The sequence below is a fragment of the Triplophysa dalaica genome, chromosome 16 (genome assembly GCF_015846415.1).
Source record: "Triplophysa dalaica isolate WHDGS20190420 chromosome 16, ASM1584641v1, whole genome shotgun sequence".
Taxonomy (NCBI): Eukaryota; Metazoa; Chordata; class Actinopteri; order Cypriniformes; family Nemacheilidae; genus Triplophysa; species Triplophysa dalaica.
Genome location: NC_079557.1, coordinates 10353410 through 10381036, shown reverse-complemented (window position 1 = coordinate 10381036; position 27627 = coordinate 10353410). Strand labels below are relative to the sequence as shown.

The 27627-nt window shown below is 41.8% G+C and overlaps 1 protein-coding gene across 6 annotated transcripts in view; it reads right to left on the bottom strand.

Annotated features, from left to right (window-relative positions):
- ablim3 (actin binding LIM protein family, member 3) overlaps positions 1-27627 on the bottom strand; it is a 57620-nt gene that overhangs the window by 16690 nt on the left and 13303 nt on the right. For all 6 annotated transcript variants that reach the window (XM_056769560.1, XM_056769561.1, XM_056769562.1 and 3 more), the window contains exons 3-7: positions 12422-12605; positions 9156-9271; positions 5843-5969; positions 5465-5558; positions 1644-1731 (exon numbers count right to left, since the gene is read on the bottom strand). In XM_056769560.1, the coding sequence (XP_056625538.1) occupies positions 1644-1731; positions 5465-5558; positions 5843-5969; positions 9156-9271; positions 12422-12605 (609 nt within the window). The remainder of the gene's footprint in view (positions 1-1643; positions 1732-5464; positions 5559-5842; positions 5970-9155; positions 9272-12421; positions 12606-27627) is intronic.

Below are 27627 nucleotides of genomic sequence, written 5' to 3'. Positions count from 1 at the left end.
TGGAGAATAAAAGATCAGAGTTCATCCATTTAACCGTGGAATTTCGATTTCAAATAGATGGATTTCTTTTAATCTCTCTCTTTCTATCTTGCTCTCTCTGCTTCTTCTTCCGAATCCCTGTTTTACTCTCTCTATACATGATGATAATGGCTAAGTACTGACGGTAAGCACTGCTGACTCTTAACTGCATTTACTGTACCATGAGGCATGTTCGCTAACCTTTCACACAACTGTCTTCACACCACCAAATGTGAACAGACAAACACACAGCAGGACCTGTGGTGCATCCTAATGTGTACCATCACATGGGGAATCCACTGAATGGACCATTAAGCCCGATCTAGATGAGCCTCTGTGCAGAAGTCTTTGAAGAACAACATCAATTCATTAAACCTTTCCACTAAAGCCTTTATCTCCCACATGAATCTTGCACATTGTTCGTAATGTTCCGGAAACAGAGATAATTGTTGAAGGACCGTCATGGAAAACTCTCAAAGAGGTCTTTTATCAACTAATTTACTGCTGCGCAAAAGTCAAACTCACAGCCTTAAAGAAATCCTAAAAGAGATCTCAGTAATACATCAGTCTTTTTGGATGAGAGAGAGCTTAAAGAGATGCTTCACCCAAAATTGAAAAATCACTTCAGAAAATGAAGAACTTGTCAGTTCAAACAAGTTTGTCTTCCGTACTTCCGGAGAAGTCAAAATATATTTGAAGAAAGTTGGTAACCGAACAGTGCTGGCACCCATTAAATTCTATTGTATGTACACAAAAGTCAATGGGTGCCATTTAAAGGGGTCATATGGCGCGAACACGTGTTTTTCTGTGTCTTTGGTGTGTTATAAGTTGCCCATGCATGTATTAGACACGAAAAATTGCAAAAATTTAAGAGTCGAAACAAAAAATGCTTTCTATCTAAAAGCGAATGCTCACCAAGATCTGCCTGAAACGCCCCCTGTGACCACACCACCACAAATCCACTTCAGTTCGTGGTATGAGTTGACTAACACACAGCAGGACCTGTGGTGTACCTAATGTGTACCATCACACGCCTAAATGTATACAGAAGTCAGTACAATTGCTTTGGAACCTGATGTTCCAAATATAGTAAGAAGCGTTACATTTCCGTCACACGCTTGCAGTCTTCGACCAATCTCTACGCACTGGTTAACTGACCAATCATAGCACACCTCGCTTTTCAGAGAGATTAGCTTTTTTTAAAATCTCCGTGTTTCAGAGAGGCGGGTCAAAGAGGAGATACAAACGTGCACGGTATGTGGAAATACAGCGTTTTTAACCCTTAAATCATGATCTTACATCTAAAACAACAATTATATTCGTTTTAGCCGTGTCATATGACTCCTTTAACAACATTCTTGAAAATATCTTATTTTGCCTTCTGCAGAAGAAAGTCATACAGGTTTGAAATGACAAGAGGGTAAGTAAATGATGACAGAATTTTCATTTTTGGGAGGGTGAACTATCATTTTAAGGAATTTGACGAGAAACATTAATATTTGAAATCCAAAAAAAGGTGAAGTCTCCACATGTGAAGTAACAAAACTGATGCCGGTCAATATTTTCTGTGTGTTGTAAGTTCTCTCACAGGTTCAGATCCCATAAGCATTGCATCCTTTTCTCACCTGTGAGGTACATCTCCTCTCCTTCTGTAAACATCATCTGACACCGAGCGCAACGGGCACAGGTGGGGTGGTAGTGCTTACCTCCAGCCTGGGCAATAAAAGAGAGAACAGGGAATTGACATCCAGATGATAAGAAAGTGTCAAAAGATCCTCTTGAGATTTTAAAACAACCCAAACAAGCACAAAAGTGTTCCAGCTGTTAAACTCATTATCACAAGTGCATTAAAAGCGGCAAACATATAGCTCCTCTCAACAACGTACTCCATATTAACCAACAGAACGCTTTCACTTTACTGCTTTTTTTAAGGCCGCTCAGGACTCATTTGAGCTCCACAGACTCATTTAATGACTCTCTCGGCCGCTGAACGTACATTTAAAGCTTACAGAGATCCTTTACTGCCAGGAATCAGTAATTGAGGGAGCTATTCCACCGGGTCAGTTTAAATAATAACAGCTTGTTGAAGGAACTGAAGATCACTAGTAACATTTCACAACTCTACTGTTTATGTAGTAGTCTAAGAAAGGGAAGAATATAAAATCAGAATCAGAAATTCTTAAAAATTGTGGCGATGGCATAATAATGGGATACAATGAATTTCATGACAACTAGAAAATAACAGAGTGGGAAGAAAAGCAGTGTGAAAAAGTTACTGCCAAGTGTATGCATGAATCTGTGCAATCTCTCAACCAACATGGATTATTTTTACAGAAATGTAGGAGGTACAAATTTTAGGGACTTTCCCCATGTAATTTTACTTGTACTAAAATTACTAAATTAAAAATCCTATACAAAATGTATACAACATTTTAACTTGAAAGGAACTTTCAAAATACAAAGAGGGATAAAGTTCTGTCTTCATTTACTCACCCTTGAGTTGTTCCAAATCTGTGAACACCGAGAAAGATATTTGGAAGAATGCTCGTAACATAACTGGTCTTAGCCACCATTGACAATCATGGGAAAAATTACAATGGTAGTCAAAAGATAGCTGCTGTTTGCTTTCCTACATTCTTCAATTTGTATTTGGTGTTCAACAGAACAAAAAACATAATAAAGCAATTTTTCCAACTATGGTAGTCAATGGTGGCCAAGAACTGTTTGGTTTCAAGCGTTCTTTTAAATATCTTTTCGACTTAACAACTAAAGTTGAACAATCTACATGAGCTTCACTTAAAATTACAGTAAAGTTTTGGGAGATCCCATTACTTAATAAAACTGAGGGAACAAGTTAACTCAAACTGAGTATTTACTAACTTCAAAATTCAGGTTTTCAGTGTAAAAGACAAGATGCGTGGGCCAGCCGAATAGATTTTGATAGAATGCTTATATGCCCTTGATGGCTAAACTGTAGATGAGTTATGGCAAGAGAAGGCCGATATGCAAGTTAGAAAAACAGTGCATGCTGTCACTGGTCCAAGAATCAGAGAGCTGTCAGTTTCTTGTGCTCGGAGGCATGCTATATCACTAGGTGTCTCTCATGGGGAATGAGTGCAAATCAAACAGGCAGGATAAAGATAAATCAGCCTGTGTCCCACTAGCTATAAATAACCCAACTTGAGCTCTGGCTGGTACACGGAGCTCCTTACACCAGCCACTCAGACTGGGAAAAGAGCAAACCCACAAACAGGAACTAGTGAGCTTGTGTGCAACGCTTTGCATTAGCATTAAGCTTCATCAGCTTCATCAGCTTTGGAACTCTCTGCTGGCAAATTATCTCCCTTCTTATTTGTATGTAAACTACCTCATCATGTTTCTCTTCCCCTGCGACCGTCACATAATAGCACAGATTCTCTCTCTTTAACTCCATGACTCCAATGCCCAGTTCAGTGATGTGAAAGAAAACAGCAAGTCAACAAAAGGAAGGGTGCCACAGGGGTACACTGCCAAAACAACCATTTTGCTTATGAAGTGTCAGAGCGAAGGATATTAGGCCATTCCTCTGAAGGAAGAGAGATTATGGAGGCAAACTAAAAGCTGGGCAGGACAACCCACTGATCCTTCATTAGTTTAATCTTTCTTTCTCTCGGTAAAGGGCTTTAACATCTAGTGGTGAAGGATTTGAACAGCCTGCACAAAGGTTTAGGGCTTTTACTGTCAAACAGGTGAACCGGAAACTTTAGATGTGCTGAATTCACATTTCTGTGCAAGGAATTGTTCACCCCAAAATGTAAATTCTGTAATTATTTAGTAACCTTAAAGTTGTTCCAGGCCTGTATTCATTTCATTGTTCTGCCGAACAAAAATAATCGAAAGTATGTTTGTAACCAAACAATTCAGGGGCGCTCTTGAATACTATACAAAGAAAAAAATCTACAATAGAAGTTGATGTTGCCCCAGAACTGTTTAGTTTTTAACATTCTTTAAATATGTTTTTTTGTGTTATACATAACAAGCACACATTATACAGGTTTGGATTGGAAGAATTTAGGGGTGAGTGAATAATAATTATTTTTGGGTGAACTATTACTTTAAACACATACATAAACCCTCACTGCCTGACTTTTGAGTCTGAACTTTATCTGACTAAAGTCAATTGAAGGTGAACTGTAACTACTGTATAAAGATAACTAGGCCTATAACAATAACCATATTCACGTCCACACGAATGAATGATAATGTTGTTTATTCTGGGTTAACATGATGCAGTTTTACTCTATAAATGTGGGAGCCCTTTAAATTTGAATGTATTTTAGACAAAAATTATCATTTTGTTCCTCTTAACCTTTATCAAAGTTATTGTGTGTAGGGCACTATTTCCTTGGATTTACAAAAACTCCAACTTTATAATTATATTTATGGTTATTTTTCTTCGTGAGATAGGACATTATGCTTAAATCTTTTGATAACCATACCAGTATGCAATAGCATAATGATACCCCTTTCGCTACGTTCCATTTCCCCCTGTTGGAAAAAACTGGTTTGGTATGTTTTGATGCTGGTTTTCTGGTTTGTGCTGGTTTAAGCTGGCCATGTACTGGTTTAAGTTGGTTATGTGCTGGTCCTTAGCCGGTTTAAGCTGGTCAAACCAGCATCAAAACATTCTTAACACAGCATTTGCTGTTTTTTTCAACAGGGTCCTAATCCACTTGTGTATTCATTCTGTGCACTCTCCTTTACTCGTTTCTCAAATGTGTCTTTTTTGCAGTCTGTTAGCCATAAATGGTAAAAGTGTTTCAAGACAGAGATGATCATGTATTTCTGAGAGCAGTTGCTTCAAACGGTTGTTTTATTCGCCGTCTCTCTGGGCTTCTCTTCATACTGTAGTTAGCCCTTGATCTTTTTATAGCAGAAGCTTGCTGCCTGGGCCAGCTGATGGATAAAATTCATGTTTGTTTCAAGTGTTACTAAACTCAAACGCTGTCTATTCAGTCGATTTCTGTGTGTGGTAATGTCTACTCATGACAATGAAAGACAAGTCGATTAACAAAAAGAACAACTAAAGTATACTTTACTTCTTATTTGGTAAGGGTCCAGTGTTTTTATTTAAAGATGATGTGTGTCATTTCTGCCCCACACAGGACACAAAAAAGAACTGAAATTTGTTCATTCGAACAGCATTACTTGGCAGGACTTAACATTGGTTAAACCAATACTGTTTGTTTAGGACAGGACCGCCTGTTTGTCTGAACAAGGGCAGATGAAGGTAATGTTTAAAACCCATTTGGCCGCAATTGTTATTACTGCTAGGGGGAACAAAAATCCACAGTTACTGCCAATCATTGAGTTTTGCGCTCCTATGTTATGACCCTCCCATCACACAACAGCTCCTGCCTCGCTGACATCTAGAATATAACATTGAGATGCAGAGCTGTATACTCACCTCCAACACTCGTCCACTAATGTATCTGTCACACGTTTCACACTTAATCCCGAACTGGGCGTGGTAGTCTGACTCACAGTAAGGAACGCCATCTCTGTTTGCAAATAAAACACGCATGAATAAACTTCTATTGTAATGCTAAAAATAAACTCAGTAAATTGGGTGTGAAACTCCTGGGAACATCTAAAAATATCACGCTGAGATTGTGCTGACAATATAAATGCATGCAAGTAATTAAAACACTTTAAATGATCAAACCAGACCATGATTATAAGATGCCAAAGTTACTGGTAATATAATTGTGGTTTTGAACTTGAGAAACAAGCTGCTTTGTGTGACAAAATATGTGGTGTTAGTGTAGAAGGTAGTGGCACTCACTTGCTTATGTACTCGCCGGTCAGCACCATGCCGCATGTCTGACACCTGAAGCAACTGACGTGCCATTGTTTCTCTAACGCCAGGAGAGACTGCCCCTGTTTGATTTCCTCCTTACAACCTGCACAGTCTAGGAAGAGCAATAAAGCAAAGATGAGAGGTTACATAATGAACTTAAGATTTAAAAGTCTTTCCTACGTCCTAGTAGGATTTGACAGGTTTATTAAACACATGCCTGGAAAATCAATAGTAATAATAACTCCGATATGAAGGTGAGGTTCAGCTGTGAGTCTTCCTCAGAAATTCCGAAATGAACACACACACATACAAAATTGAGTTTTTGAGCACTGACAGGTCCGTACATCATTTGTCTTTATTTGGGAGATGCTCATGTTTAGTACTTGCGCCCTGACATGAACTTCTTCAGTTCACCTTCCATATAAATCCAGTCAATCCTTAGACAGAGACAGATGGAGGTGTAAGCTTGTCTATTCTTATTTTCACCAAGTCTGGGGTGTCTCTTTCCTTGACTGTGACAGAACAGGAGGCATGTTGTAGGTGAATGACACTTACATAAGACACACACGACTACCCAAACTAAACTTCCAGTTTGTGATTGGTTATCGGTCTGGCTAGTGGTATGTAATATAACAATTTATTACATTGATATTAATTTATAATAATTTTTATTGTATATTTATTGTATGAAATTAAAACTACGGAAGTTAAGTTTGGGCCACATAATGTTTGTTTATGTTGTTGGTGTTGAAATCATATATACTGTATACATCAGAAGTAATAGTCAAATGATTTTGCTTCCTCTATCCAACGTTTTGTGTTTGTATGTATTATTTTCATTTACTGTACCATTTGTAAAAATTATGATTTATTATAGAGCAAGACATGGAGGTATACATTACACTATAAAGGTCCGATTCACATTTCGCATCTTTTATGCAAGCATATTTGTTACTTTAAATGTAGCGACAGGCACACGCAAATAGGCCGCATTTACACCTCATGTATCAAGTGACCCAATTCCAATTTTTCCACCAATAAGATCGAATCGAATATGATCGAATATGACCCATGACAGTGTAAGCAGTAAAAAAGCACCGATATTCCGATATTTTCAGATCGATTTCAGGCCTCAATCATATATGGAAATAAATCTGATATGAATCGGATACGTGCAGTTGCGTCTGCCATGTAAGCAGACAGATCGGATATTCAACCGTCATTGTGAGTTGTACAGAGCGAGAAGAATAGCGTTGTCTGCTTAAATGCAGTTTGAGAGTTTGAAATTAATCAAGTTGAATTAAAAACAAAAATACAAATCGCTTTAAAAAACTTGATCGCTCAGCAACCTTTAAAACAATTATCTGTTCCAAGCAATGTAGAAGCTCGGGTTTCTCTGGAGACACCCGCTTTAGTTTTAACAGACTACACTTGACCGAACATTTAATGATTTTTTCCTTAACAAAAACATTATAAACAATGAATGAATATTATGATGATACACCAACCTAAGTATCTATGTTGTCTTCGTAAAATTTTATGCAGTCTGCTTTATTAAGCGGTTTTTCGTTGGTCTGCATGAGCTTGTTCAAAAAATCTTAATGATAATAAACTTTTTCGGACTTTAAAAAACAATAACGATTTAGTCATTTTTGAGCTCACATTTTTTTATACGTCATATAAATTATTTTAATCTTTTCTCAGAACCTATCATTCTTTTCCTTCTTATTGTCATTGTTCTGCATTTACCAATAAATATATAAGTAAAGGGTATTTAAGTACAATAAAAAACAACTATACATGCTACATAATAATAACCCAAACAATATAGCTTATTTTAAATATAAAATGAAACCGGCAGTAAAAGCAAACCGCACAATTGAGCTCTAAAAACACACCAATGGAAATTCCTTCACCTTGAAAGCCCTACATTCACGATTAAAAAATCTGCACATGACATTATATAACAGTTCCTCATCAAGTGTCTTCATGTGTGAAGGCGCACTTGGGGACAAATCCTGGGACACATTATAAGTTAATTTTCCGAGATCTCTGTATGAAAAGCTTTTAAATAAGCTGTTGTTTTTTGGTCAGTAGGCATACGTCTACCTCGGTTTGTTTCGCCATGTGCAGTGAAAATGCAGATATTGGATATGTGTCACTTTAAAAGAAGATGTAAGCAGGACGTGAAACAATCGGATATAGTCACAAAAACGGAATTGAGCATCAAGAACTGCAGTGTAAATGCGGCCATAGGGGATGACGCGCATCTGGTGCGGCACGCACATTTTTCTAGGCGCGTCAGGGCTGCATCGAGATGGAAGTAGTTACATTTTTGGGAGTGCCGCTGGTCATTCGCAGAGAGGAAGAGGCGCGGCTCGCGTTTTCCACACGGTTTTAGACCCGAAAAGTCATTTAAAATATGCTTTAAATTGTAACTGTTGAGAAAGGGTCACATAGATGACATGACTAACATAGTTGACCAGACATATTATTGACATTCAGAACATTTTGGGGTAATTGACCTGCTAGCAAAATAATTCAATAAATGTGACTCAAGAAGGTCACCTAAACAAATTATTTAAATTTTTGTTCTTCCTAAAATAGTGTGCATTGTTATTATATTGGAGTGTAGGCCTTCTGTCAATAGTAGGTTTATTTAAAATTGTTTAATTGTTGTAATGATAACATAGAATACAATGTAGCCTATATATAAGAATATACAGCACAGTACTTCTTAAGAAAATCAAGTGCCTCTAATCTGTTGGTCTTAAAAATATCTACAATCGAAGATAAGAAAATCATGTGATATATGACACGCACACACACTTGACCTGTTACCAAAAACCAAACACAGCTTTCACCTCTGGCCTTAATATAAACACCAAAGCAGGATCCTGTGTTTACCCAGACACTAAACACAGTCTCTTCAGCTGAACGGTGTCTGCTCTCTCCCCTCAGAGACATGCAGGTCAATAGAGCCACGTGGATACATTCAAGCACTATACAAAAGTAATTATATAAACGATATGCATGCATGCACACAAAAAAGGAATGACCGATTCAGTGGAAGCATTTCTTCGCAGTAAAATGTTTTGTGAAAAAGCCAAGTCAAGAATACAGAGTGAACCAATATGAAAATATTTTCTTCTTTTATCTTGTATTATACATTATGCACACACCCGCACACGCACATGGTAGACATTGTAATATGTTGTCTCTATTAAGGGAAATGTGAAAGACAAGTCATGTTCACATAAAAACAAATGAAAGGTTTTGATGAGGGGGTGGGACTTACGGCTGGGCCCGTGGATTTTGACTGGCTCATTGCTATTAACCAGCTTAAGAGAGCAATGCTGGCAGACACAGTCTTTCCCACTGAATGTCACTCTGTCCCCAATTGGAAAAGGTTTCCTAGAGAAAGACAAACAGATAGACAGACAACAATCAAAACTTTTTGATTTATATTTTACTCATATTTATCAATATCTCTAATAAAAACCTCATTGATCATTGATAAGCATGGAGATAACCAACTACTCTAAATAAGGATTTACTAAAAGCAGAGTGGAGCTTTAAGTAATGTGGGTCAAGAAAGGACAACATGTTTTTTAACTAGCTAAACTAGCAATAGATTCATGGTCAGCCAGAAAGACTCTCTTAACATAAACCCAGTCTAATTTAGGCTGGTGTTTTCCGCACAGTCGGCAGTCACTATTTCTGCCCCTAACTAAAACGACCCCCTAACCAGACATGTGCAACTTGCAACCCCATGTTGTGCTTTGAAAAAAGACAAGATTCTTAATAAATGTTTCTCATTTATCTTCTGTAGACAATGCATGTGTCTGCCCACATGTCTGACGGCAGCCAGCAAAATCCTATGTGTTCACACTGCTGCTTTATCTTCACAGTTATCAGACTGACTGGAAGCTTCAACACAATAAGACAAATCCTATTACAGTAGACTGTTCCTCTACTAATGCAGCAATTATAAAACAATCCATTTATAGTGAACCATGACCTTAGACGAACATCAGCTCTGCCGCATTACAAGATTACTAGACTGCTATTTTAAAAAGAGATAAAACAGAGACCTCTGTTGCACCGATACTATTAACATTTGTGCAGTTTTAATCCATAACTATAACGGAAATGAAAATTAAAGTGCTACTTTTAATACGAATAGGTGAAGTGTATCATTTTTTGGTTAAAATACTGTCTCCTCCTGATTATTATCACACAGTGACTTTGCTGATACCCTAAAACGGTGCCACTGTATAACACATAAACACACACCAACACATTCAACTATTCACTGAACTATGTTGAGAATGGCACGACAGCCTCCTCCAATATTAAGACCACACAGAAAGATTTCTTTTGAATTGAGAGCGAAAGATGACAGGGTAGGTGGGCAGACAACAGAGGCATTTATACAGCCCAGTGTGTGACACATAAGTAGAATAATTCCTTTAGTTATCCAGCGTTTCAGATGAGAGTTGGATCTTCTGATTTGATGCTTTTACAATCTTCTACATTTTCATTCTCTGTATTTGATTGCACTTTTACACAACCTACTTCATTCTATATTTGTATGTGAAAACCGCGTGGGCATGATGTAGTGCGTTTCTTCCCATGCATTCTCTATGTGACCTTGGCATTACCGCTACAGTACACTCCCCCAAGACACGCACACAGCATTGTCAGCTTTTCCTGCTCTTTAAAAATTTACAGTTTTCGTGTTAAATGGAAACTGCTTTTTCACAAAATTTCCCTTGTTCTCTTTATTTCTCAAAATGTCGCTAAAATGTATAAAAAAACTCATAAAAACATTAAACCAAGGCACTTGGGAATGTTGTGAGAAATATACAAAATTATAAAAATATAGAAAAATATAATTTTTTATGCATTAAGTTGTAGTGAAAAATATATAAAATAGAAAAAATTTTAGAAATACTAAAAATACTTTTATTTGTTATGTTTTATCCCATACCCAAATAGCAGAAAATTAAAATCATCAAAGCAGTTGGTTACGGTTATTTTTCTACAATATATTTTAAATAAAGAACAAAATCTGAAGTTAATGGTGAATCTCATCACTCAAAAAATGTGGTCCATCTCATCTGCATACATATTCAGTGATGAAAAACATGTGACTTGGCTATTTTACCTGTAAGATAAACATCCATTTCCATTCCACTTATCATAGTAAGTCATAATGCCATAAGAGATCTTAAAAGTGTTTCGCTTCACCTGTAATGTGGGACAACATCTGACATACTTTGCTATTATTTTACAGATGGTTGGTCTGCCTCCTTGCCTTATTTTGTTTTGGCCCATTAAAGATGCACAAAATAGTCAATGCATTACAAATATGAGTAATAGGAAACTATTCAGTCATAGGGCCTGAATGTAATTCAAGAACAGTGAATGATCACTGGCAGCACTACAGGGATAATAGCCCACAAGAGCTTGTTTTACACACAGATGGCCTAAATATTAAATGTAACAATATAGTATCATGTTGACGGTTTACTTCTTGGTCAGACCAAAACATTTTTACTCCTGCCAAGATCCATCCACTGGGCCCTTCGGTTGCCCAACTGGCAATGCAGCCCAAAGCCATCCCGGTCCTGCTAAAAAATGTTTCCTCCTTCCTACATCAGGAGGCACTTCTCTCTCTGTGAACTTATGGGGTACAAGAGGAGGGGAACTAATTTCCTGTAGATCTGAATACCGCCAAAAACGCACAGAAAGCATAACTTTTTAGCACCTATATTCACAGCTCTCCGTCAAATCCACAACAACCCTGCGAAACGTTCTTCACAGGCTCAGGCCAAACTAAAAAAAGCACGCTAAGCATAGTTAGAGAGAGTAAAGGTTAACTAACGCAAGCAGCCAGCTAAAATAAAGCAGTAAATGTACCAAAATATCACATTTTCAACGTTTTGCTACCAAAGGCAATTGGATTCATACGGTATGGGGTTTTAGTGTTGGGCAGATAGATAATGTCTCCCTGCAGGGATGTTTGAGAGTTCATCTCATTTGCTTGCCTGTCAGTGTGAGAACAGGCCCGGCATGCAGTATACATTGAATGTGCTTTTCCCTTCTGCCTCTTAACTTCAACTCCCCACTTCTCACTGTGAGGCAAATATTCACCGCTTGCATCGACGGCTTCTCGATTTACACGTCTTCTTCCTTTCTCTGCTTCCTTTCTGGCCATTATAGCATATTTTGAGCCGTGAACCACATCTTTCTTCCGCCTTGACTCATGTTACATTCCTGCTCAGATCTGCTTTATTTTCACTGTATTGATCTCTAGGTCTACACTCGAGGAGAGAAGAACAGAAGGAGGGAAAGGAAGAGAAGAGGAGGGCTGAGGAAGAAGATAGGAGGTCAACTTGAGCCATGCGCAGAATGCAAGTCAAATTGGCTTTGGAACTGGATGCCAGTTGTTTTTGAAAAGAACTGATCGCCAACAAAACACAGACATATGACTTAGTTTCACTTACCATGCGGTTTATCACTTTTAATGCATAGTGATAGTTTATCTACAGGACTCACCTGCACACTCTGCAGACGAAACACTGCGGATGATATGTGCGTCCCAGAGCGGAGACCACCTCTCCTGAGATAAATTCCCCACAGCTATCACACTTCGTGCCATATAGCCGCTGGTAGTCTGCTGTACAGATGTACTCGCCGCCCTTCTGGAAGAATCCGGAATGTGCCAAGTCACAACCACAGACTGGAAGTACAAGAGACACATGTATTTTTATGATGATAAAACACTTTTCTCCAAGATAAATGTGCAGAGAACACTGTAGAAGCGCTATGTATTGTGTATTGTTGTGAGATAAACAACAGCTGCAGAAGCAGAGTTTAAACTTATGGACTGTTTGAAAGATTTAGTCTTACTAACACAGTGCTCTAGACTAACACTTGAGAGAGGCGGCACTGGTGCTACAAAGTCATACTGTTGGTGGCACCAGTCCCAAATTTGGTAGCACCAGAGGCAAGAAAAAATAAACAATAAAACTACATTCAAACGTGTTTAATGCATTAATAAATACAAATCATTATTGTTTATACATAAACTCTCACACATAAACAAGACTTTACCATATTTAACACATATCTTTAACAACTTAATTATTGTATGCTCTTTTTTTTCTTTATTGGGAACAACTCATATGAGGAGTACACAGATCTTTATCGTGCTGCGGCCTATACCGATATACTTATCTAAATACTGTGACGCATGCATTTCCCAACTGTTTATGTTGATGAAACGTATTACTTTTACAAGGATACTCGCTAAAAGGGGATTTTTTGAAGTAATTTTGTGTTCATATGATCGTGTCAGACTAAGAAGACGTGAAAGAGGCCTCAGTTTAGTATCTTGCGCATTGACTCTCTGGGAGCATATCTCAAACAACATGAGAGACCTTAAGTAATTTTGTGATTTTTCTTCATTAAAGCTGCCTGCATCGATATTTATAGTATGTTGGGCATTTATCAATATCGACTCACAAATGACAGTATTTAATGTTATGTCAGTTATGTTTGTGAGCGCTTTTCAGTCCTACCACTTCATCAATATAGAATTGAATGCGACTCACACCTGCGGCTTTTTGGGGCAGGGGGACTGATAGATAAACAAATGACTGAAGGAGGGGAGGTGAAAAAGAGTGACTGGATGTGTTGCTTGAACAATCTAACGTTACTGTGCATTACATTTATAATGAGTAAAAATTATATATTGCCCAGTTTTGCAGTCGCACCGGAAAAATAGTGGCAAAATGCGACCATCTGGTCGCAGTCTAGAGCCCTGTATCATCACACAACACATATAAGAAATTAAAAATGGATCTTTCAGAACAGATTCATTACAGTTATTGCGGTATCTTCAGTCAAAATGTGAGGCAAATTCTGTTAAAACTCACACTCACACAAAACTCAAACAATATGCAATATGATCTAATGCATAACAGCAACATAAATCCAGCACATATCCAATGACCTTGAAAAAACAAAAACGCTGTTAAATTATTTACTGAATTAAAAGCAACATACATCAAACAATATTTTACAAAATTTAGCATTTAGCAATATTTGTAGTTTTCTAAAGAGATTCTGTAGTTCTGTGGTTTAAAGAGAATATGTGTGAGATTATAAAAAAATAAAATAAAATAAAAAAATTATAAAAAATAATAAGAATAATTTAAAAAGTTTAGCGTTTATAAAAATACAGAAGAGATAAACTCATCTTGAAGAGATAAATCTGAGGTATAGACTTTCTGATTGGCTCCTTGCTGATGTGCTCACTTACTGGAAGTGACTGTATTGGTTAAAATTATCAACATTACTGCATTGAAAGTAACTAAGAATCTGACAAAAACAAGACAACAGCATTAGAGTCACTCCAATATAATTACAAGCCAAAGACATGTTATGCCTTGCATGGGGTAGCACATACTTCTAACAAAGGCATCAAGACAATAAAAACAGGTTACAAGATGTCACCCAAATAAAATACAAAATTATTTTAAAAATGTTTAGCAAACAGGTACAGTATACACAATAATACATTTGACCAATTAAATATAGACTGATTTTATAATGAAGCCATATGTACAGTATGACACATGTGGATAACAACTTTAAAAAAAAAAAGGTTAAAAACCTCTCATGAAGACCGGTGCTAGTACTAACTCTCTAACAAACTAAACCCAGAGTGTGATGTGATACAGCTCTATGCAGATATGACCGTGTTACCACATCAGTGCTGAAGATCACAAGCATGCTGAAAAATCTTCCTAATCTCAGCTGGACCAAAATGGCTTACTGTTACTGCATCTCACACACATGCACGCACGCATACACACACACAAAAACATCTCACAGCCCACGGCATCCATCATCCTTGTACTGACAGCTGTTATTGGATGGCAGATTTGGCAATGATTGCCTTTTCCAAAATGTGTCACTGTAAATCATGATTATTTTAAAAAATTCACGTGCTGTACCCTTATAAGTCATGTGAGAGTCATTTAAGTTGTCTTGTAATGTAGGCCACAAGGATTTTAAACAAAAGTGTCTTTAAAGCCATTGAAAACTCCCAGTGGCCAGGAAAAATACAGTTCATTTACCATTTACTGAGTGTATAAACTCAAACCATTAGATACAGAGTAACTTGGTGACCCCAGGTTGTTTTGTTTTAAAAAACATGTTCCAGTGGTACTGATGCTAATTCTATTAAAACTCAAATTTTAAAACAGCAAGAGCACCAAAGTGATAAGAATATTTTCCACAAGCTAAAGTATAGCAGGTTTCTACTGTTTCTCTGTTTATTTTTCTGGATTCTATAACCTGATGACCTACAATTCAAATATAGCACAAAAACTGAATCTCAGAAGGAATCTGTGAAAAGAGAACCATAAAACATCATAAGATATACCAAAAAATTAAGCATAACAGCCTTGTGTTGTCTGCAGACATTAGCACTGGTAAGAGATCTTGTGGCAGCGGCTTCTGCAGAACTGGGATTTTTACAGAATTCTGAAGTCTTTGGCAGTGTAACCACATGTGCAGAGAAATTATAGCCCTGCTATGCATGTGTGTGATAGACACTGTGCCTGGCCGCTACATTTCAGACAACCACAACACAATGGCATGTTGGTTCAAATGGTCCAACTGGATTGAAACCCTGCAATAAAAGGGAGAGCACTGACATTTGAAGCTTAATGGGAAGAAATCTTTAAAGTTCAAATAACCAACAGAGACAGAGAGCATTAACATTTTACCTCAAGACTAAACTCCTAATACTGAAAACCAAAACGGTAGTACTGCAAAACTATAGTACTGTGACAAAAATGCTATTCGAAGAAGTTCGAAGTGAAGCTACATTGAATGTCCAATGTCTAATTATTTGTAGGCACTTTTGACAAAAATGCAATATAATAATAACAACTATGTCTTCAGAAGTGTATAAAGACCTTACATAATGAAGCATCATGTTTTTATTACCTTAGAATGAGCTATTTCTATCTACATAAACCGGGGGACCCTTTACATGGAATTTGTTCTTTCTACAGTAGCCCTAAACTGAAAAACTGCTCTACAGAAATACATCATCTCCTTCAGCAAAGAAGTGAAAACGTACAACATCTCTGTGTGTATCAGCCACCGTAGTGCTTCAAAAGGGAGGGGTGGAGTACACAACCAGACTGCTAGGTGCTGCTGAATTTCATACAATGGACATTTTAACAATAGTCATATTTTAATATTTTATTCATTTTAAAGGTTCGGTTAAATGCGTTGTTTCTGCCAATCTCATATTAATCTTGAGTACCTATAGAGTAGTATTGCATACTTCGTATCTTCAAAGAGTATTTAGTTTGATCACATTTATAAAAGATAGATACAGCTGTACGATTATATCTGAAAACAGACGACCTCCTGGGGGTGTGCGGGGGAAGAACAAAATCACGAGCACACAATACATCATCGCATTATCCCTACATAACTGTTGATTCACTATAAGTTTGTGTTGTTTACATTATGCACATACGTGCGGATCGCCAACAAAACACAGACATATGACTTAGTTTCACTTACCGTGCGGTTCATGTCCGGCATCTTTTAGCTCAGGGACTGCGCCATCTATCAGTTTCAAACAATCTGCAAATCCAGCATTATATCCATCGTTTATATAACGTCTTGGTTACGTATGTAACCTCAGTTCCCTGATGGAGGGAACGAGACGTTGTGTCGAGAACGACAGATGGGGTTCGCCCTTGAGAACCAATCAACTCTGACTACTATAGAAAAGGCCAATGAAATTTGGCGAATGCAATTTGCATGCCGGGCTCCGCCCCCGGAAATCCGGTATAAAAGGAGGCCGGCGTGCAGCATTCACTTACCTTTGTTCTGAAGAGCCTGAGACCTCTCAAACTGCAGCAGAATACGATACGTGTTCGTGGCATAAGGGACACAACGTCTCGTTCCCTCCATCAGGGAACTGAGGTTACATACGTAACCAAGACGTTCCCTTTCTGTCGGTCTCTCGACGTTGTGTCGAGAACGACAGATGGGGTTGCCTATGGAAAACGCCACAACGCTGTATCGCGTCACAATCTCTAGCGAAGCGACGGTAACAAGCCTGGGCGTGTCATCTCGAAGCTTTCGTGAGACTGTAACCTTCCAGTGTGGTGGTCGGGGGGTTCCAGAGCTTTCTTGGAGAAAGATGGGTACAGCCCTGACCGGTAACTTTCACGGACGGGGCCTTAGCTCTCTATAGGCGAGAGGCCGTCCAGATCAGTTTACACCGGGTAAGCGCGACTCTTAATCAGAGAAGCGCTACAGAGGCCACCTCCTACCCGTGGGGAGGAATATGGTGGATATAGGTATGGTCTCGTCCTTGGAGGAGAACGCATGGAACGTGCGGACTGAGTAGTTAACCGCGAGGTGGAGGCCCACCTGGGGAAGCTCATGGGTTACCAGGAGTGGGAACCATTCTCATGAGGATACATCAGACGGAACAGCCCACGGAGGGGGTGTTACAGACGTCCGGTAGCACTAGGTCCGGTTAGAGCTATCTGTGATAGCTCACATGGTATCCCGGCCTAAGGGGGAAGGCTGCTCTGCCCAGCCAGCCCCCAGGGGGTGCTTGTTTGGTGATGGATGGAATGCCTATTCTTAACCAGTGTCTGGGTAAGAAGGGAGGCTGGTGAGGTACCAGTTTCTTAGCGATGTGTTCGGGTAAGAAGAAAAGGTAAATAGCACACTGACCCAACCTGTTAGAGGGTGGAAAGGTGCTTTCGCAGGCATACGCCCCCCCGGATGCCAGTCCTACATGTCGCCACGCAGGACGTGGGCTGACACCGGGTTTACGCGAAGGTTGTTAACCCTTGCGAAGGTGTTTGGGCATAGCCCAACCCGCAGCTCTACAGATGTCTGCTAGAGAGGCGCTTCTGCCAGTGTCCAGGAGGTGGCTAAACTCCGTGTGGAGTGAGCCCTCACTGCCAATGGGCATGGGAGATTCTGAGATCGGAATGCCGTCGTAACGGCGTCCACGACCCAGTGCGCCAGCCTCTGTTTGGAGACAGCCTTCCCCTTCTGCTGTCCTCCAACAGACACGGAGCTGGTCAGAGCTTCAGAGCTCTGCGTGCGGTCCAGTACGTACTGGACACAACACTAATCGGGTTGGGTCTTCCTCCCCTATGGGGAGCGCCTGCAAGTTCACCACTTGGCCCCGGAGGGAGTAGTGGGAACTTCTTGGGCACGCATCCGGGCCTGGGTCTCAAGATAACGTGAGAGTTTCCAGGGCCGAGTTTAAGGCAATCCAGGGACACGGAGGATGCTCGGTGGTCCCCTACCCTCTTGAAGGAAGTGAGCGCCGTCAGGAGGGCCGTCTTACTCTATGAGGAAGATCGGAACCTCCGAGGGGCTCTTTGGGGGGCCCTGAGGCTCCCCAGGACCACTTAGGGTCCCAAGAGGGTATGGAGCGGAGATGAGGCGGATTCCGCCCTCTCGCTGCTTAGGAACCTGGTGACCAGGTCGTGTTGCCCTAGAAACTTTCCACCGACTGAGTCGTGATGAGTGGCAATAGCGACTACATACACTTTCAGTGTGGAAGGGAGATGTTAGTCTCCAGTCTCGTGAGGAGGGGAACACAATCCTGATCAAGCACCTCAGTGGGTCTTTCTCGTTGAGAAAGACACCAGGACGAGAAGAGGCACCGTCTAGAGGCGTGTAACCGCCTAGTAGATGGGGCCCTAGCCTGGGTGATGGTCTCAGCCGTATAGGGGGAGTAGCCATCTTAGGATCTTCTCGTCCCGTCTAGAGACCAGACATGGGTGTTCCAGAGGTCTGATCTGGGATGCCAGAACGTGTCCTTCCCCTGAGAGAGCAGGTCCTCTGTCAGGGGAATGGTTCAGGGGGAGTCGCTATCCAGAGCATCGGCTCTGAGGCCAAGTGCGGTTAGACCGGTGTGGTGTAACCAATAACACTTGGTGCTCCTGCTCCCTGACCTTGCACAGAGTCTGTACAAGAAGGCTCCTGGGGGGGGAAGGTGTGCTTCCGCCCATCCCGCGGCCAGCTGTGCGCAAGGATATCCGTGCCGAGGGCAGGGACTATCAAGCGGGCAAATGGTGGTGTTACGGGAGGTGAACAGGTTTTACCTGGGCCTACCCGAACAGCCTCCAAATGAGCTGGACTGCACGGGGGTGGAGTCGCCACTCTCCACGAGGCATAAACTGGCGAGAAAGCACGTCGGCTGTCTAGTTCAGTTTGCCCGGGGTGTGTGGCCTGCAGGGAACGAGTCACCTGTTGACTCCACCGGAGGAGGCGTCGAGCAAGTTGTGTTTAGCTGCTGTGTGCGAACGCCACCCTGACGATCTGTATTCGCTACAGCTATAGTGCTGTCCTCGGAACAGCACGTGTATGTCTCGCACGAGAGGCCGTAGCCTGCTCAGTGCAAGTAGCATAGCCCACAACTCTTGGCAATTGATATGCCAGCGCAGGCGGGGGTTCGTCCAACACCCCACCTGCGTGCCCGTTGCACACTACACCGCACCCCTGCAGGGAGACTTCAGTCGTCACCACGACCTGCCTCATAACCTGCTCAGAGGGACCTGAGTCCGTCGAAAAAGTCATAAAGACTAGGGGTTATGGTGCGTCGGCAGCAGGGCGGCATCACCATGCGCCTGCTGCCGGTGTGCCACGCTCTCCTCGGAACTCGACTCTGAAACCAGTGTTGGAGCGGTGTCATGTGCATCAACTCGAGGGGTATTAGCCCGCGAGGACGCCATGTGTCCCAGGAGCCTCTGAATTGTTTCAGGGGGACCGCTGTCTGCCTAAAATGTTCATTTCAGACAGTTCAACACTGGTTGGGCACAACTGCGGACAGGTGTGCCGACATGGTGACAGAGTTGAGTTCCATACCGAGAAAGAGGACGCTCTGCACTGGGGAGAGCTTGCCCCTCTCTTGGTTGACCTGGAGTCCCAATCGACCTAGGTGCCGGAGCACCAGGTCCCTTTGTGTACATAACAGATCTCGCGAGTGTGCCAAGATAGGCCAGTCGCTGAGATAGTTTAGTACCCGCTCGCCTTCCTCCTCTCAGGGAGAAAGGGCGGTCAGGGACAGACCGAAAGGGAGGACTCTGTACTGATATGCCCGCCTCTCGCACGCGAACCGTGGGAACGGCCGGTGTCGAGGAGGATCGAGACATGAAAGTAAGCGTCCTTCAGGTCGATTGCCACGAACCAATCCTGACACCTCATAGATGTCAGGACGCGCCTCTGTGTGAGCACCCTGAATGGCAGCTTGTGAAGGTGCTCTGTTCAGGGTACGCAGCCTTTGGGGGCAACCCGCCGTCTTTCTTGGGAACGATGAAGTGCGGGTGGTGACCCACTGAACATCTTGGTTTTGAGGGACGAACTCGATGCCTGTTTTGCCAGAAGGGTGGTGACCTCTACCCGAAGTACGGAGGCGTCCCTGCCTCTGACAGAGGGAGAGATGATGCCCCGAAACTTGGGTGAGTCTCTGGCGAACTGGATCGAGTAACCAAGACGGACCGCCCTCATTAGCCAGCGAGACAGTGTGGGCAGCTCTCGAGCTCCCAGGGACTGTGACAGGGTGACCAAGGGGACGGTCTGCTTCATCATTCCCACGGGGGGTGGTTCGTCGGCTGGCGGAGCTAACCATGTCGCGGGGAGTCCCCGGAGGGAAGGTTTTTGCTCCGCCTGCTTACCTGCCTGGCGGGACAACGGCACGCACTGTCGGTTTGAGAGTGGTGACGGCTGTCGTATGTGTACGACCTCACGCCTCGCCAGGGTGTGAGGTCGGTTCGCCGAGCACAGTCCAGTGGAGTGTGCGATCGGCTGCAAGTAAACCCGGGGAGAACAGAAAACTCAGTGAGTAAGTGGGCGCCAAGCCCTAACAAGGGCCCGGCTTTGGTGACGAGGCAGGAGTCGTCCCGTACCGACCGATCAGAGCCGTGGCTGTGAAGGTTCGGGCCCGATGTTGTTCTCCCTGGGGTCTTCCCGTCAGTGTCCCTTCTCGCGAGGAGGTTGCTGACGGGGTGTAGGTTTCCCCCTCGACCTCTGCTTCCGGGGTGCCGCCTGTGGGGGCACAGGAACCGGAGCCGATGCCGAAAGGGTCCTGGGTTGCAGGGAAGCAGACGTCACGTGAGATCTCGGAGGCCTGTAGGCGGCCGAGTCGCGGCGTGAAAAAAATGTGGTTAATTGCCACTGTCTGCTTCGCCGTCAAAAAACTGCTGAGCGCAGTCCTCGACGGTGTTACCAACAACCCACCCTGCGAGATGAGTGCATCAAGAAAGCGGACTTCCTTGCTGTCACTCTTCTGCACAAGGTATAGCCGGGGGTGTCTCTCCTGGACCACTACCGTGGACATCGTCCGACCCAGGGCCCGTGCCGCCGCCTTAGTCGCCCGTAGAGCGCTGTCAGCGGTGGCACGGAGATCCTGCATTATACCCGGGTCGGCCTTACCCTCGTGGAGCCCTCTCAACGCCCTGGCCTGGCGGACCTGCAGGATGGCCAAGGCATAGAGAGAGGAGGCAGCCTGGCCCGCAACATCGCAAGCTTTCGACACCAGTGATGCCGAAGTCTTACGTGTTTTGGACGGTAGGAGTGGTCGATCCCCCCCCAGGTGGTAGCCGTCCGCGGCACAGGTGCACCGCAGGCGGACGTTCCACCCGGGGGATCTCGACGCAGTCCTTGGCTGCCTCACCATCGAGGGAAGTAAGGGAGCCGGAGCTGGTTTCACTGGAACGGTCCGTGAGTGGAGCGTTCCAAGTTTTACACAGCTCCTCATGCACCTCCGGGAAAAACATGGCACCCGGGGTGGGCGCGGTTTGCACCGCGCACCGACCTCGGGAACCACGCATCCCCGGGTTAGCACGGATGACATCACTTCTGCTTCCTCCTGAACTCGACCGCTGGGGGTGGAGTTTGGATTCGGCAGAGTCGGATGCCAGTCTCCCTCCGATGCTGCGAGCGACATCTCATCTACGTCACACATCGTTTCCGAGTGTGTGCGTGAGGATCCGGACGGTATGCCACCGCCGGTTGGGGAACGTTCAGAAGAGCGAATCGGGGTGCGATCGGCCCGTGAGCACTTGGCTGGCGGGTTTACGTTCGCAGAGTTCCCCGTATCACTAACGCTGCTAACGTGGGTGGTCATCGGGGCCGTAGCCACAGATGTCACAGCCCGGGTAGCAGACGAAATGGTGGCTGGTTCCCGTAGGAAGACAGCCACCCGTGACCGCAACTTCTGAATGACAATCTGCCCGCAGTGCAGGCAGATGTGTCAACGAACGCTGCTTCAGTGTGCTGGACGCCCAGACACCTAATGCAGCGATCGTGTCCATCCCCCTCCTCGATGAGGGTGCCGCACCCAAGAGAACAGCGGGACATGCCGCGCTGGAGAATGCTCAGTCAGTCCTGAAAAGGACTTTTAGAAAAAATCTCTAACACCTCCGGAACCGCCGAGACGCCCAGGGGAAGGTCGCTGCAGGAAGGGACGATCCGCTGTAACATGTCGTAGCACCAGCGTGTAGTTGTAGAGGATTGAATCCTGAGTTGTACTCATGAGCGATGGCTCTGAAGAACAAAAGGTAAGTGAATGCTGCACGCCGGCCTCCTTTTATACCGGATTTCCGGGGGCGGAGCCCGGCATGCAAATTGCATTCGCCAAATTTCATTGGCCTTTTCTATAGTAGTCAGAGTTGATTGGTTCTCAAGGGCGAACCCCATCTGTCGTTCTCGACACAACGTCGAGAGACCGACAGAAAGGGAACATCCATCACTGAAATGCCGCGAACAAACAAACACACTTCAACTTCTCTCACTGTCACAAGAGAATTGCCCAATAAGGGACTAAGAAAAGTTGTTACGTAACATTTTTTTATGTTTGAAAAAAACTTTCCGAAACCTATACGAACCTTGCTGGAGTTTATCTAGCACAGAAATACTATGTAATACGTCCAACTCGTTTTTTGACAAGTTGACTATGTTAAGCATGAAAAGCTAGCATGTTAAACATTGTAAAGAAATCACGAAACAACGTTAAATCACCCCTTTAAGTCATTAGCTAAGATAACTAAATTTGAAGCTCTATGTAGGTCATATCTTTGTTAAATATATATAAATACTCCACGATAAAGTTTAAAATTTCATCACCTACTGTACAATTTAATTTTCCTAAAGAAGTGACAAAACATAAAAATGCAGCATAAAGTATTATTATCCCATAAACATAAAGCCACACGGGACTCAGGGACTTGAATCACTGTCTTATTCACAATTGAAGAGAATGATTCAGACGTACAATGCTACAGTGTGAGACAGATTTCAGAAGAGTATATTAACTAACAGCCGTAATGCTGCTGCGTGCACAATACAATGGAACAAAAATAATAAACTCCAGTGTTTTTTTCACACTAAACTGCTAAATAATCAGAACAGCTATTATCAGGCAACCAAAAAAAAAGTTGCTGTTAAAAAGCTTATATTTGTATTTCCCAACACTGCCAATTATCCCCATTTCGAGCACAAACTGTTCTGAATAAAATTGAAGTAGTTGCTGTTTGGTGAAACTAGAACTCATTATCCTGACTTTGCTCTAGTTGGTAGAGTTTTTTAGACTGACAGCTCTGCAGTGAATCAACACGAGTGCTGAACTGTGTGGTACTGCAGGACGTTCAGACAGACAGCAGAGGCTAAAAGGGACAGACCGCACGAAAGGAGACCCAGAGGGCACACACTTTGTTTTGTAGCTGTGGCTGCTTTCTGTGTCCCTTACCACAGTGTAATAATCCTGAGCTCCACTGGAATAAAGAATAAATTGAAGCGTTTCAATACTCTGTATGATCAGTTTATAAGAGAGGCTCTTGAGAAAGATGAATGGGTCACTGCTGGTCCCTGAAAAGTCGCTGATAGGCCACACAATTAAGTTCTCGTGAATTTCTTGGATTGTGCTTTGACACAGCATTTCAGACACATGAGTCCTTCTATGTGTACAATCATGCGGAGGGACTAAATGTTGCAATTCAAAAATCCTATTGGACATCAACTTATTTAAAAATTAGGGATTGGGAAAATATCCCTCATAGTTTCATGCAAGTTAAAAAAATATTTAAAGCTAGATAAACAACATTTAAGATCCAGTCTATGAAATTTAGTGGCATCTAGCGGTGACATTGCAAATTGCAACCAACGGCTCACTTCATCCCTCACCCCTCACTTTCGAAGCACTACTTTGGCTGACACAGCGCTAAGATGTCGTTGTTTTTTTCGCTTCTTTACCAAAGGAGATAACGTACTTACAAAACGCGATCTGTAGAGCAGTTTGTCTTTTTAGGGCAACTGTAGAAAAAACATGGTGAATTCCATATAAGGGGACCCATGTTGTATGTAGATAGAAATAGCTCATTATAAGGTAATAAAAAATAATGCTTCATTATGTTAACTCTTCGCCTTGTGTATGTAAGGTGACCTCATGAAGAAATAGATTTTTATATTACTATACCTTGCATTTCTGTCAATAGAACCACTAAAAAATTACACACAGCACCTTTAAAAAAAGAAAAATGCAGATGCCTTGTTGTGTAAAATATTTTCTGAAGCACAACTTTAAAGATACACACCTCCCCCCCTTCTCCATAGGAGCACAACAACAATTTCAGCAAAAATATAATTAAGTTAATGGTTTATGATTTACTGAAATTGATTGGTTCTAAGAATTGGTTTAAAATGGACTGGTCGTGTAATTAATAAAAAACATTTCTGTCCTGATAAAAGGTTCTCAAAATGACCGTTCATTGGCTGAGAGATTGAAAGGGGACGTCCCTCTCAACACAGTTGCCATAGGAAACCTAAACCTTCCGTGGTTGCCCTAGAGACAGCAGGGTCCCATACAAACTGCCTGAGGTGAGAGACTTCTTTTTTGTGTTGCTGTCACTTTAGGGAAACATGTAAAGAACGTCTTCATGCAATGAAAACATACCTTCTCAATAAAACTAATAACAGTTATCAGTAATGTCTATAGTCAAGAAACTTGCTGTGGGATTTCTTCAAGTTCACAGCAAGCATGTTCTGGGGAAGGGTGTGTCGGTTCGGGCTGGTGAAAATTCACAAAGGGATTTGATGGCTTGCTGTAAACCACTGTACGCTTTCTAACATTGGGACCACATGGGGAGCACATTTAACCCTACAATATGGCAGCTGTGCCATAATTTAACAGTTCACTATCCAGTTTTTAAAAACTGTTTACAAACAGAAATAAATGTACAAAATTCAAGAAGCAATTACCACAGAGACGTGTCTTGCCACAATAGACATTAGATCAAAATTAAAGACTTAAGATTCCAAAACAACACCAGTCAATAAACATAAAACTTTCATATTATGACCTAAACAAGCAAGACTATAATAAACATAATTTAATAATATAACATGAACAACACCACCCACCCCCAAAACTGTAGTTTACCAAACTAAGCAAACAAAGCATTTTAAAATAAACTTTGTGAATTTACTTGAATTCAGTAGATATGCCATGAACCATTTTCAGGTCAGTTTCCACTTTTACTTTCACCCACCTACTCCACCACTGCCCTCCAATAATGTCCAACTCCTCAAGCAAACCTGCTTGTTCAGAGAATTACACAGAAGCTGTATATGAGCCTCTCTCTCTTTCTTTGTGTGTGGAGGCATTTGCTGCTCACTACCGAGGTCATTAAAACAGAAGTGATTAGGGACCAGCGGGAGGTTGGCTGATTATGTCTTTATCAGAAGCCAACAGATGCAATTAAAATTCTCTTCTTCAGGACTTCCCAAAACCCTAACACCCCTCAATATAGCCCTACTCACTTCCCCATCTTTAGTATTCCTTTAGTTTGTCCTCAGCCTCTTTCTTTAAAGATTCTCTTTCCGTCTCAGCAAGGGGTACAGTTACATTTATCGTCTTTTTTCTTCAATTCTGCTTGAGCTAGCGGAGGAAGAGCAAATAGAGATAGTCAAACTTCTCTATCTTAAACTTTCTGCCTCTTTCTTTGACACTGTGACTCGGCTAGTTCTCTAAGCCAAAAGTCAGTCTGCGCTGTTATTATAGCACATCCTAAAGCTGAAATATTATAGTTTAAGTAGACTTTGCAGATATATTAAAAATGAAACATATACTGCAGTCTATGACCATGTAAAGTATTTCTGTAATTTAAAAAGAAAATAATACTAAAGAACAAAAGTTCAATATATCTACTTAAACTTTCCATCATTACTTTTCTTTGTTCTTCATTTTTACATTATTTCATGTTTAAATGGGATTCTGTTGGTTTGAATTTTTTATTTAGTCTTAAAGTGATTCTGTCATCATTTACTCACCCTTGTGTCTTTTCAAACCTGTACGACTTTCTTTCTTTCTTTCTTTCTTTCTTTCTTTCTTGCCTCCGAAATAGACTACTTCCATACAACATAGTAGGGAAAAAAAGTATGGGTCATGAATATACAGTGTGGCCGAAACCTCAGTCTGCACAAAACAGTAGGCGAGAAATACCCGGAGGTCTACTGCTTCCTCAGAGATTTGCGAGTGTGGATGGGATGGACACTTCTCTATCCCATGATGCCACAGGAGCTGAGCAACAGTCAAATTTCAAATATTAATCAAATAAAAATAGCTTCAAAGCGGGTGTCTGATTTTTAAATGTAAGCACAGATTAATGAATTTCTTTAAATTGTGTTTGTACCGATGCCTTGGTACAGGTTGATGTTAATACGTCATAGGTCAAAGAGCATATGGGTCACATCAAAAGTGGCGGATGAAGTACGTCTGAAATCAATTTATACTACCCCCACACAAACTATAAAGAACATACTGTTTTACCAGTCGATAGGTGGATACTTAATTTAAATCCGTACATACTGTTATAGTATGCGATTTCTGATTTAAAAAAAAAAAAAAGAAAATTCATTCATTTATCATCTAGCCCACAAGATAACCAGCATCATGATCTATTCTCCAGTTCATTTAAATGGCTTGTGCAGAGGCTTTGGCTCCAGAGACACGCTACAGTGGTCCCCTCATCTTTCTCTCTACACCTGTCTGTGCCCCTCTCTACCTACCGTGACGCTACTCTTTCTCTTCACTGGTGTTAATGGAAACTCATCAACTGTAATTAATGTGCTGTTTTGACTGAGTGATAGATGCAATAAGTGTGCAGTGAGAGAAGAGGAAGTCATTAGTCCCCTTAGGGCCCTGAACAGCCCTCCACTGAGCAACCAGATGGTCTTTTGTGGAGTCTGTCGGATCGTCAGAGAGTAATAGTAAGAAATCAGGAGAATGACAACAATGACAAGTTGCATGTGTTGGTGACAATTAAATAAAGCAGAGCTTTAAGATTCAATAAGAGTTCAGTTGAAGATGCACTAATAATATTTTTGTTATCTGCGGCATAATGTGACTGGTTTAAAAATTTGTAGAAATTTATAAAGACGATTTTGATTGGAAATGATGTTTTAACAATGCATCAACCAGATTACCATAACCACTGCTACAGTATAACATTCTCAAACACACTTCAAGAGGGCCACTGGTGCACCTGTAATGCAAACATGTCAATAGAGCAAATATTGTTTTGTTAAAAAATTCTTTAGCATTTGACAAACTCTGCTACACAGTTTTTCTTCTTCTTTAACTCTTAATACTTATTTCAACTGAAAGATATAGACGGTTTCAGCGGCAACAACAT